This window comes from Zosterops lateralis (assembly GCF_965231275.1).
Source record: "Zosterops lateralis genome assembly, chromosome: 16".
NCBI classification, from domain to species: Eukaryota; Metazoa; Chordata; class Aves; order Passeriformes; family Zosteropidae; genus Zosterops; species Zosterops lateralis.
In genome coordinates this window covers 6,425,523-6,438,689 of record NC_139776.1, presented here as the reverse complement: position 1 = coordinate 6,438,689, position 13,167 = coordinate 6,425,523, and the positions used below count along the sequence as shown (strand labels likewise).

The 13,167-nt window shown below is 47.6% G+C and overlaps 1 protein-coding gene across 4 annotated transcripts in view; it reads left to right on the top strand.

Annotated features, from left to right (window-relative positions):
• KCNQ2 (potassium voltage-gated channel subfamily Q member 2) overlaps positions 1-13,167 on the top strand; it is a gene marked incomplete at its 3' end in the record, with an annotated part of 66,118 nt that overhangs the window by 30,643 nt on the left and 22,308 nt on the right. For 2 of the 4 annotated variants that reach the window (XM_083873453.1, XM_083873451.1), the window contains exons 7-11: positions 490-585; positions 1,274-1,368; positions 4,718-4,747; positions 8,685-8,753; positions 10,581-10,614. In XM_083873453.1, the coding sequence (XP_083729579.1) occupies positions 490-585; positions 1,274-1,368; positions 4,718-4,747; positions 8,685-8,753; positions 10,581-10,614 (324 nt within the window). Of the gene's footprint in view, positions 1-489; positions 586-1,273; positions 1,369-4,717; positions 4,748-8,684; positions 8,754-10,385; positions 10,439-10,580; positions 10,615-13,167 lie in introns of all 4 variants that reach the window. The other 2 variants (XM_083873452.1, XM_083873450.1) reach the window with 2 other exon arrangements.

Sequence of the window (13,167 nt, the reverse complement as noted above, 5' to 3'; positions counted from 1 at the left end):
AAGTGTCCAAAGCCAGGTTGGATGGGGCTTGGAGCAACCTGGGATAGTGGAAGGTGTCCCTGCCCATGGCAGGGGGCTGGAATGAGATGAGCTTTAAGGTCCCTTATAACCCAATGCAGTCTGTTATTCTGCAGTTACACCATTTCAGCAAATTCCCCCTGTCCCTTTGGCAGTGCATTTCAGTGTGTTGCAGGATCTGGATTCCTATGGGGATAATCTGCTGAATGCCAGCACCATGGGGTTCTTTTGTATTTTATCAGTTGGCTGGAGGTAGTTTGGGAAAATTTGCAATTCCGGTGAGTGCCAGCAAAGTTTGCTACCCCTTGGAGAGTGTCTGCCTTAGCTGCTGGAATGGAGGCTCCTTCCTTCCTCTATGTTTGAACCAAAAAATGAGCCAGGAAAAAAACTTTGGGGGAAAGCTGGCCACCATTTTTAAGTGGAAGCTTAACTAAACCCCTGCTAGTTGCAAATTGTTGTTCTCTTCTCCAGGGCATCTTGGGTTCAGGATTTGCTCTGAAGGTGCAAGAGCAGCATCGACAAAAACACTTTGAGAAGAGGAGAAACCCAGCAGCGGGCCTGATCCAGGTGAGGGTCACAGCCAAGGAGCCTTGTGGTTTCATCATCCTGGTTTTGGGGAGCTTCACAGACTTTTAGAAGATGGGGAGGAGACAAATGGAGCCGTGTGTGTAAGGTGTGAGACAGCAGCTGGTGACTGGTTTTGTCTGGGAATAAATGCCAGGAAATCAAGCATGGGAAAACAGCATATGTGGTAGGGAATCTAGAGAGAAAAGGCATGGAATTCAGTAAACAGCCAGCTCAGCAAGACAAATGCATTAGGACAGTCTGTTTTCACCCTTTTTTCCTCCCCAAAGAGAATATTTATCCTGATATAGAGGTACAGTTTGGAGCATTTTCTTCACAAGAACAGATGTCCGTGCAGAAGGCCGGCCTTGGTGTATATCTTGGAGAATTGAAATTAGTCATTTTACATTCCCTTGCTCCTCTCTTTCCACATTTTTCACTTCTTAATGAGCAGCAACACCCATCCTGACCTCAGCCTGGCAGTGAATGCCTGGGATCCACAGCTTTTTTAACTGGGCTCACATGTCAGGAGTATCATTGGTACCACCCCAAGTCCATCATTACCAAACCAAGGAGAAGGCGGAGTGCTGGATCCATCCCATAGGACGTAGTGTTGGTTGAAGTTTATAAACCCAGGGGTGGTTCTGGCTGTGCCTGGGTGCATAATCTCACTGGGTTTTCTCCTGCACAGGCGGCGTGGAGATTTTATGCCACCAACCTGTCCCGGACAGACCTGCACTCCACCTGGCAGTACTACGAACGCACCGTCACCGTCCCCATGTACAGGTACCTCCTCCTCCAGCTTCCTCCTCCCCTGCCTTCCTCGTGATGCCACTGTCTCCATAGTTATTTTTTGTTATCTGAATATATAATTTTGCTTATTTACTTAATTTTTTTTTTTGGTTGAATAAGTTGTATGGTATATGCTTTTACTTTTGGAGGTTTTTTTTGCTTTGTATTTTTTCATTGTTTTTCTTTTTGACTTGATTTTAATTTCTGTGTTGCTTTGTGTTTTTTTTTTTTTCTTTTTCTTCCCATGTCTTTGTGTCTGTACATGCTCTTCTTTTCACTTTTATTTCTCCACGCCTGCTGGTAGTTGCATTGTGTTGTGACAGTTGCCGTGCCCAGGTGTGAAGATCTCCCTCCAAGCTGCCCTGGATCATAGGTAAACACCACCCTCACCCTACCTGCAGCTCGTTGTGTCCTCTTCAGACTCTCCTTGCTGGTCCAACTGGTCTCTAATGGTCCTTCTGCGTTTCAGCAAACTTCTCTCCCACCCTTGACCAGCCTGGCACTCTCCAGGTGCATTTTCCCTGGGTCCTCCTTTCCTTTCTTTTCCTTTTTTATCTCCAAGAGAAGGAAAACTAACTCGGGATTCAGGGAGCGTTTTCCCATTTCTTGTATCTCATTTATCCATCCCAGGGTGTTGACACAAACAGGGAATGACATTGGGACTGTGATGGATGAGGCTGCTGAACACCAGAGTGTTCTAGCAGCACCCACCTGCCTTGAAGGTTTTTTTGCTGCAGGTTTTACCTGCAGTAAAACCAGGCAGGTTTTTAAGGTCAAACCACACAGGTTAGAGCAGTGCTGTGGAAATTCACAGTGTCCTGGGGTTTGGAGCTTCATGGAGCTGGGGACAGAGTCCCCTGCCATGCCTCCCAGCCCTCCAGGACATGGGGAAGAACTGCTTTCTTTATGTCCCCTTTGGGCCTGGTGGCTTCCTCAGAAGCTAAAATGCACAATATTCCATTCATTTTTACCCCACACCTCCCTGTATCCTGGGCAGGGCCATGTGCCCCTTCCTGGTGTATTTTTAGAGGTTGTCCATGACTCTCTGGGTTTGTGGAATGGTTGGATATGTTTGTTAGATGTTCCTGTAGCTCTGTGGGGTTTTGTTGGGTGTGATGGGGCTCCCTGTGCCCCATCTCCCCACTCCCACTCCCTGTGCCACTGCAGGAATAATCCCTTCCTGTTTTCTGTATTACTGGTGCCTTCTAGCCCTCAGGCAGGCAGCCTGGATATATTTCCTGGGGTAAGCTCTAGCCTGTATTTCAAACACAGCAGCCAGCCTCTTAACCCATCATAAAACCCCGTGGGAAGTGCCATTGTTGTGGTCAGTAAGTTCTCATTGGATTCATTCCCAGTGTGTGTCTGATTGATTGCTTTTCCCCTAGAAATTTATGAACTGAATTGAAGATTTTGTCTAAAAAAACCCCAAAACAACAACAACCCAACAGAACAGAACAAAGATGTTTTCCAATACCATTAAACCCACCCATTGAAACTCTCCCTCCCGGTGTCTGACCTTCTGGCTGTACCTTTGCAGCACTGCCTGGGGTCAGCTACTGGAGGGGATGAGGACAGAGCTTGGCCCAAAATCCACTGCAAAATGCAGGCACTCAGGGCTTGTTTTCAGTGGACTTTGACAGATTTTACTGCTCTTTGAAATACTGAACTTACCGTGCAGCCAGACATGCAGTGACACCCTTTTGATTACCTGCTACACAACCCCCTTGTTAAAACCTGTATTTCCACGGAGCTAAAATACAGGAAGAAATCTGAGCTGAAGATCTCCAGGAAAGGCTAAATAGAAACTCTGGGGAGGAGAAAGAGAAAAAAAAATGTAATTTGGAGAGCCTGCTTATCTTGTGTAAGAAGCCAGGACAGATTTGTAGCAGGGTTGTAGCAGTTTTGCTGTCTGCTGCTGTGGGTGCTGCTCAGCCCCACACAGCAGTGTCACCCTGGGCTTCCTTAGGAATGGAATTCTCTGGACTCTCAGCTTCTGCCTTAAATCCCAGCTCCTGTTTGTGCACAGATCAAGTGAACATCACCTGGGCGAGTGAGCTGTGGGTGCACCAATGGATTCAGCCCTCAATTAAATTGCTTTTTTTTAAAACCACAAAAGCAGTGAACTGCTTCTGACTTTATTTTGAATTCTGCCAAATAAATTAACTGGATTTTGTTTTTTTTAAAAAAGGGAGTAACTGTATATTCTGGCTGCAGCTTGCATCACTCACACTGACCATCTCTCCTTGCCTCCCCACTTCCCCAAGCCAGCTGGCAGTCACTGGCAGCCCTGTGCTGCTGCTGGTGCTGCTGCAGCCATAGCAGCACATCAAGCCCAGCAGCCCCTTAAGGCCATGGCTGCTGACATGTGGCTGCAGTGCACAGTGTGGTTTGGAAGTGGGCTGGAGGAACACAAAATCCCTCTCTCTGGTGCCCAGGGATGATCTGCAGTCACCACTACCTCAGCATCCTTTCTGCTCAACACTGAGCTGCTTGTTTTTCATAGCAGGAGCCTGTGCCTTTAGCTCATCTCTTCCCAAGGCATCTCTGGAAAGGCTTGGCTGCTTGATATGAGAGATTTGTTACACATGCCTTGGAGGAGCTCACGTTGGCTCCAGAGCATCACTCCAATCACTGCAGTAGAGCTACTCTGATTTGTTTGGGGGAAAATATGGTGGCCTCTGAGAGAATCTCAAATTCCATCTTTAAATCCAGAATGTGGCAGAATGAGATTCTGAAATATGCACAAGGCTTCTGTGTGTGCAGGTGTGGTTTGGGTTGTGATGCACGAGTTGGCTTGGTGCACCCAGACATCATAAATAACCTGTTCTGCATCAGCCACTGGATTTATTGGAAAAAAAAAAAATCTACTCTTATTGTCACTCATGAGAGCATGGCCTTGATCTGAGCTACTTTCATATATTGGTCTTCACTAAAAAAACCAAACCCATGGGCACATCCTGCCTGTTCAGCAGCCCAGCCCAGGGAGTGCCTGTCTGGTGGGGCTGAGGGCTGTGGATGTCCCATGGAAGGTCTCTGGGAGGCCCCCACACTTTCCCTGCCCCGTGGTGCCCATTTGCTCTCAGAGCAAGGTGCCAGCTGCCTGTCCCCGAGGGTGACACGGGTGTGCCGTGGCCCCTGAGCAGCCGCAGCGGGAGCCAGCTCAGTCCACGCTCCTGTGCTCACCTGTGAGCCTGCCCTCAGCATCTGCTCCCGGGGACACACTTGGTTCATATGCTAATTTTCTTTATTCTGTTTCTTTCCCCCTCTCCTCCACCCCAACTTCCCCCCCTGTTTTTTCTTTCTCTTACCCCTTTGGTTTTCTTTGGTGAAAACACTTGAAAAGCACGCAAACGCAAACGTATGGTGCCTCCAGGTATGAAGTGCATGTGACTCTGAAAGTGTGTGTCATGTCACTCCTTGTTCTTCATTTGGGACTGTAACATGCAAAGCCTTGAATTAAAAACAAAACAAAACCCAAAACAAAACAAAACAAAAAGACAGAAACCTTTGAAGATGAGTTTTTCCCAAGGAATGAGTGAAAGCCCAAAGCAGACATGCCCTCCTGCTGCTACAGACTAACCCCTTGCACCTCCATGTACATTTTAGCTATTGGTACACACAAGTGTTGGGAAACTCAAAATGATGATGTAAGGGAGGAGGATGGGAGCGTGCTTGATAAGCTTGCTTTGTTAAGGATGATTTCTTGATGGTCTTTCCAACTTCCCCTGATCCATGAAATGCTTAACAAGAAAACATCCCCACTCATCTTCCACTTCCCTCTGCCCTCACTCTCGTGTGTTCCCTCTCTCCAGCCCTCTTCTCCCATCCTTCATTGTGTCATTTATCTGGCTCTGAGCTGCAGGAGTTGTGCCCACCTGGTAATGCTGGCTTTGAGTTTGCTGGTGTGGTGGCACCACAGGGCACATCAGTGCTAGCAGAGAATAAAACCTGCAGAGCAGCTGTGCCTGCTTTTGAGGGTAAAACCTGGAGAAGAGAAAGATCTGGGACGCTAAACTGATATGATCATTCATTTCTTTGAGTAATCCAATCTGATTTTTTGGTGAAAGAATGCTTCATCTCAGCAGGACTTTTCCATTTCAGTTTTTAGTTCCAAAACCCACCTATAGAGCTAAGCAGTTATTAGCTTAGTTATTATTATCAATCTGGGACTTAAACTTTGGGGATCAATCCAAATGCAAAGTCCTGAATGTAGTTGTGTAAGATTTATGATAAATAATATTATCTCAGGTTCTGCAGAAGGGAGTAGATCTGCAAATCACAGGCGTATTTTATATGAGATGGGTATCTGAAGGTGTAGTCAAGTTAATATTTTAAGATGAGGAATAAATGACTTGCATTTCAAGACTGCAGGGCAAGCTCTGTTCTTAGAGCAGTTTAAATCCTCACTAGATGCAGTAATGCCACTAGAGCTGATGTGATTTAGTGTTTGATTTTGAAACCCAGTTCCAGTTTTCACAGATGCAAGTTTTACAGCCTTAGTAAATCACACTTACTGCTCTGTGTGCTTAATTTATAGCAAATTGCATCAATGAACTGCAAGTATAATATTCAGAATATATTTTCCTGTTGTGCTGAACAGCAGCCTGTTTTGAGAATCAGACATTTTTTTACTACTGGGAGAGGCATAAGAATGTGCCACTTCCATTCCATTTGTTGTAATGAAGTATTTTATAAGCACCATAAATGTTCTCAGTCGTGAAAAATAGCTTCAGTTGGAGACATAAAGTCATGGTTAGGGCAAAAATTGGCTGCTCATAGGAACTCCAGCACTGCATGGAGACTCATTTAGGTTCCCATCCCATTCCAGCACCCATCTCCTTGTCACTGTCTCCTTAATTGTTCATCCTGGGACTGTTCAAAAAAATCATCGTGGCGTCCGTGTGTGTGTCGTGATGTATCTGCACAGCTCCCACTGTGTCGTGTGCTGCTGCCCTCCTCGTGTTGTGAGGTTCTGGTGGTGTCCTGGCCCGAGGCATGACCTCCCTCCTGTCCCCTAATGCTTGAAAAGTTGTCTGTGCTCCCAGGAACAGCGGATCCGCCTTTCCCTGTGGATATGGGAGCCAGCACCTGGAGTTAGCGTGGCCTTTCTCTGTGCTGTACTGGGAGGGGTGGTGGAGGCAGCTGGGAGGGGACCTGCAGCAGCTCAGAAGAGTTGCTGTGGTGGGTGGCATGAGCTGTGTGTGTCTCGTGGTGTGCGGATCCCTCAGCCAGCTCCCCCTTAACCGGAACGCGCTTCCCTCGCTAACCAGTGACACACGGACCAGGAGGAGAGAGAGAAAACGTGAGGAGCCCCAGCCAGAGGTTCCTTCTGCACCTGGCACAGTGGCACCATGTCCCCTGAGCCCTGGGCACACACCAGGGCAGGGTGCCGTGCATCCAGCATTCCACAGCAAAGCTCAGTTCAAGAGCTGGGCAGAGTTCTGCCTTTTTTTTGGGTTTTTTTTTAAGGTTCTGGAGAAATGGTGTGGTGCAGTGGCTGCTCCCCAAGCTGCTCTTGCAGTGGTAGGTTAGGCTGAGCACTTAGTTGAGATGAAATTTCAGGTCAAGTATATGTGTAAGTTTTTGCCCATTTTTAATAATAATTATTTCAGTAAAATAATGGTTATTTCCACCTCATGTGTACCAGGCCCATGAACCAACCACAGAAATGGGGAATCTCTGTGTTTCTTGTGTGTCTGTACTTCCTCATGGAAGCATCTGTGGTGGTGGCCACCTTCAGCACACTGCAGACCATGGGCTGATGCCAAAGAAACAGTTCCTTTTGGAGTCCTGAATCCTCCAGTCTTTTGAGCTAATGAGCTCCTCAGCTGAGACTAGCACCAGTGAGAGCCCAGGATCTGCAGTCCCAACTGAGAAAGTGGGGCAATTTTTCCTCTATTCTGCTGGGTATGGACCTCCCTGAGGAGTTAACTCACCAAAGAAGAGTTGTGCACCCTTCATTACCTGCTGAGTACACCCTGTGCTGGATTTTATGCACCACCTCTCCCAACCTGGAGTGCATCTCCAAACCCCACGGTGTGTTTGAAGGGAGGTGACAGTCCAGCACTCTTGCACGGCTCCACTGCATCAAGGTCAGCTCCTTCCTGATGTCTGGAATGAAGAGGATCATTAATTCAGCAGATCAGGATGTGCTTTTCTCTGGAATGGAAGCGACTGGGGAGCCGAGCCAAAATTTTTCAGGCCTATTTTTATTCTTTTCTCCATACTTAGAATTGAAAAATTTTCTGATTGCCTCAATCTTGTGAACACAAAAATCTCTGCTGAAGCACTGTGGTTTTGAGGATAGGTTTTGTGCCTGCAGAGAAGAGGCTTTTCCAGTTGAGTTGAGGTTTTTTTTAGTTAAAGTGTGAAACTACTGGTCTCATCATGGCTGGAAAAATGTGGGCATGAATACCTCTCCCTTTATTTTATTTTATTTGAAGCCTCATTTCTTACAGTCTCCTCCTGACACCTCCAGCCTATGTTTCTCTTGGTTGAAAACCTGGCTGGGAATATCAATATTAAATATTTATGGAGCAAGCCCTGGTCTCCCAGCATCTCAGGGAAGAACCCAAAAATGGATGTGGAGCTAATTCCATGGCTGTAGGCACAAAAGCAGGATAGGCCACAGGATGTTTGTTCACTGGATTTTTAATTCTTATGAAGATTCTCATTGTCAGATTCTTTTTTCTTTTTTACTGAGAAGGGAAGGAAGCCCTGTGGTTTCTGGAAGGCAGTGACACAAGTTTCTGTCTCATTTTGCGGCAAAACCTGACATGGAGAGTAGGGAATTGGTTAAACTTGACCCTGGAGCACACTGCTGTTTCTCCTGGGATGCTCCCAACCCCAAGTCCTTGTTTTCTCTGCACCACAAGCTGCTCCTTCCCATCCCTTCCCGCATTCCCAAGAGCAGCAGGGTTGAGTTTTCCTATTTTCCCCCAAAGCTGGAGTTTCTCTCCATTTAGCAATGCCAACCTGCCAGAATACAGCTCTGCCAAAACACCACCAGGCTGCCCAGGAATCCTGGCAGCTCCTTGTTTTTGAGGAGGTTCAAAATCCAGTGGTGCAGACAAGTTTCTCTCTCTCTCTTGCTGTCACTTTCTCTCTCTTACCCCACTGCTCTGCCTTAGGACACTGTTGGAAGTAGCAGCCAAACCCTCTCCATCCTTCCTGAGCTGTTCCCCAGCTGCAGTTGGTGGCACAAAGCTGGTTCTGGTTGAAAGGATGGGGCAGCAGGGGAAGTTGCCGAGACAGGAGGCTCTGGGATCAGCTCTGTCTGGATATTAATGCTCTTTGTTTTCTCCCTCTAGACTCATCCCTCCTCTGAACCAGCTGGAGCTCCTGAGGAACCTGAAGAGCAAGTCGGGACTGACATTCAGGTTAGCAGCAGAGTTAAGAGAGTTTGGAACGCACACACTTTGCAATATTTTTCCTTTTTTTCCTTTTTCCTTTCTTCCTTCCTGCCTTTTGCATATGGACATCCTTGAAGATGAAAGAGGTTTGACAGCTGGTCCCACATGGGTCACTCAGTGACCTCCTCCCTGCCCCTCTCCCATGCTCTACATGAATTCCTTCAGCCTAACTTGGCTCTGGAGCAATGTCACGGTGCTTGACTGACAACTCAAAGTCACAGTCTCAAAGGGGCTGATGGAGGTAGTGATCCCAGTTTTCCTCTGACCTTTCTGCTCCTCACCACACTCAGAGGACACTCAGGCCCATGATGTGTTAATTCATTCTCTGTTCCCTCCAGTGACAGCAGGCAAGGTTGCAGCAGTGAGACACTTTTGCTAAATTGGCTGTGGCAAGGTTTACATGAATCCCCCAGAAGGGTGGGAGTCCTTCACTTTTACCCTCTGCTTGGGAGGGATAATTCTTGGGGTTTTTGAGCAGTCAAGGCTGCCTTGTTGGTGAATGGGGAGGTGCAGACCCTGGGAGGGATGGAGAGGTGCCAGTGGGCATCCAGGCCATCCATCCAACCCTGAGCTGTGTGCCTCCATAAAGAATACACCCCTGGGTCAGCCTGAAAATTTTAAAATGTGAGTATTTGATCTAAAAACTGAGGCTAGGCTTCCAAGTTTTCTGAGCAAGAAGCAGAGGGGGGAAAAGTGATTTTTATTAGTCTCTCCAGGCTGCTGCCTTTAGCTGAGGGAGAGGGGTTGGGCTCTGTGGAGGTCTCAGTGGTCATTCCTGCGCAGTGGCAGGGCCAGGGCTGGTGCAGCATCACACTCAGAGGGCACCTGTGTTAGGGCAGGCAGAGCTGTATCTGCTGAGGAACATGGTCTGCTCCCTCTCTGGGGGGCTGCAGGGGCAGGGCTGGTCGAGGTCCCCACTAAACACCATTCCCCATGTAAGAGTTGTGAATCAGAGCAGCTGAAGGCAGAGCAGGTTTTCCTCATTGCTGGAGGGAAATACCACCACAATGCCTGCTCAGGGGAGGTGTGGGGTATTTTTCAGTGTGGCCGTAGCATGGCTTGCAGTGTCCTGGCTGCCCTTTTGTAGGCATTCAGCTCACTTTGTCCTCAATGGTTTTTTCAGGGCAGTCCAGTTTCAGATCTCAATACAAAACTGCAAACACAGATTGTGATGTCCCACCCCCTCCATGTCGCCTTTGCCAACTGCTTTGTAAAAGTAGCTGCCAAAGGCTCTGGAGGCATAAACCCCAGCTGAGGTGTCGGGATGCCAGGGCAGGGGTTCCATGCTCCTTCCCACCTATGTCCAACCCCAGCACCTGGCGTGAGTCCATGCATTCAGAGATCTGACATGAGCTCTGTCCCAATGGCCCAGGAGGAAAAGCAAATGCACTGAGGTCATGGGAGCCATTCAAACCCTTCCCCATGTGCAGAAACATGAGGGCAGTGCATTTCCAAAGGAAGGGGGCCTCTCTCTGAGCCCACAGAAGTCCTCCTGTGCTCACACAAATCACACGGCCCTCAGGTGTCAGTGGTGCGGAGCCACAAGGATGGGTTGGGGTGAAATCTACAACCCTGTGCGTTGTATGTGTCTTCTCTGAGGTTGTGTGAGTCTCCAGTGATCTTCTGTCCGGGCCAGAAACTCCAGGAATTAAGTGCTCCTTTCCCTTTCTTCTGTCCACAACTTCCACTTAGTTGTATTGTTTGGTATTGTCGTTTCGTTATGTTTTAACAGTGAAGCAGCAACATCTTTTGCCACCTGACACCATGCTAATGTACTATTGCTTCTGTTTAAAGGAAAGAGCAGCAGCCCGAACCATCGCCAAGGTCTGTATCACTGCCAACACACCATGCCCATGCATTCCCTGTAGATTTCTATGTGTGTGCGTGTGTGTACCATGTCGTGGCACCATCGAGGGAAGCATTCCTAGGTATTACCGTGCTTTTCCTGTGCTGTGCAGTCCGATGTATCTACGTGTATGCTGGACCTTAAATCATACCTTCCTTCCAGTCTGCCTCGGGCTGGAGCTGCAAGGTAGCAAGGCTGGGGAGGGTTACAGAGAGTGGTGGCAGCACAGGCAGAGCTGGCAGACACTCACAGGGGTGACAGCAGGGCTTTGGTTTATGCTTCTTTATTTTATTTTGTTGCCGGGGTCGTAGCTGAGTCACTTGGTATAAAACAGGCTTAATGTGTGCCCAGGGGCAGGTGACACTCTGCCTGTATCTCTGTCACCTGTGCTGGGCAGAGGTGACAATCTGCCTGTGTCTCTGTCACCCGTGCTGGGCAGAGGTGACGTGGGGAACACGAAGCCATCGCCACGTCACGGCATCAGCAACTTCTCCCGAGCTCCTCTGGCTGCAGGACCTGCTTCTCCGTGGGACACAGGAGGGCTCTCTGGCACGGCACGAGGTGGCCTGGCAGAGACACCCTTTGTCCACCCCATTCCCTCGGGAGGAAGCGCATTCCCTGCTCCATCTTCCCTCCACGCCTCGAGCCCACGGTGCAGAGCGTGCTCTGGATCGTGGTGAGCACTTTCCAAGGGCAGACCTAAATGTCACTTGTGGTAGAGCTTTTCTCCATTCACAACTCCCAGGGAAAGCAGCAGGGCTGGTGTTTGGGATATTTCTGGGACGTTCTTCATCCACTTAGAAGTATTTAATTCTGCGATTTATTTATTTATTTTTGTCCTATATTATCCAGTTCTTTTAAAAAGCAGTTCTGGAGCTGAATCACTTTTTTTTTCCTTGGCTGATGAGACACAAACTCACTGGTGATCAGTGGAGATCATCTGCTTGACTTTCAGATCTTCCATCTCATTCCTCAAAACAAGCCTAAATTTTGTAAACAACGAATACATTTTTCAGAAGTACAGCTAGAGCCTGCCATTCTGCAGATGTACCTCTCTGTCACGCCTCTTAGCTTGTAAGAGGCCAGAAACTAATTTTTCCTTGGCATAAAAGCCAACCAAAGATATCTGGGTAGATATACTGCTGACTAAAGGGTGGAAAATTTCATCTTTCCTTCCTTCCTTCTCCCTCTCCCCCCTCCCTTTTTTTTCCTGTCATTCATTTGAGCTTTACTTTGCAAGCAGAATCTTTGTAGCACTCCATCTACTTTCCTGCCAAATAACCCAAATTTCCAAGATCATGTTTCAACTATCCAGATTTTTTTTTTTTTTTTTTTTTTTTTTTTTTCTTGAGGTCTTAAGTGTAGCTCTAGTGAAGGCAGCCTCCATCCAGCATTATTATTAAAGCAGGGAGTGTTACTTGGGGACGGCTCTCTGGGAGCAGACCAAGGCTGAAATCTTGGCTGAAATCTGCCTGTGGCATCAGGAGGGTCAGAATTTCATCCCAGGGTCTGGCTGCTCCACTGCCCTACCTCAGCCAGCAATAAACTTTGGATGCATCAAAGGGTAAATCCACATTTCTTACAGTGCAATGAGAAAAACATCCCTGTTCAGCCCCATCAGCTCCATAGCCAAGGAAATTTGATGTCTGACAGTCCCTTACAGGGTTGCACCAGCCATCATCCCTGCAATCTAATGAGACTATCTAGTCTTGTTTCTGAGTCACTAGCCTTATTTCTAGTTTTTGAATCTTGGTCCTGTCTTGCAGGGTTCATATTTATTTACTTGAAACCTGAAGTTGTGTTACAATATTTCTTCACAGAAGTTGCAGGTTTTTCCCTGATCATTTTCTACCTTCTCAACCTTATGTCACAGAAAGGAGTAAAAATAGTCCTTCCCTGTCCTTTTTGAGAGTATTTTTTACTATTTATAGGTCCTTCATCAGAGTCATTTCCAGGTGCTGTTTCCTGCTCCTGTGGTGCATCTGTCTCTTGTGACACTGATGGGTTTTGTTGCAAAACCCCAGCCCAAGGAAGGTTTAAGCTGAGGGTCTGTAGCTGCTGTGCAGAGCTTTAGAGTTTATTCTATATCGTTCAGTTCTGCTGCCATGGCAGCACCAAAGCTCCTTCCTTCTGTTCTCTTAGGACAATACCAATTCTGCCTGTTCCCACGTCCTTTTCCTTCCATCTGATAATGCCTCAGACCTCAGGAATTTTGCATTTGAGGGGGGCCCAAATTGCCTATTTTCCCCAATAAAATTTTCTGGGTCTTTTACATTCACATCCCAAATCTTCCACCCACTCGCATTTCCAGCAGCCTCCCGGTGATGCTCAGTGTGTCATCCTGCCCTTAGCAAAGAGAACTCATCCTGTTTCTCTGCCCACCTGACAGTTAATCACCCACTTGCTGGTGATGTTTCACTCAGGAAGCTCCTGGGGGTGAATTGTCTCTCTTAGCAGACCCCAGCTCCACACTTCTACTGTTTCAGCTGGGAAAGGATTTTCCACTTTGCATTTCCATCACTGTAAGGAAATAGT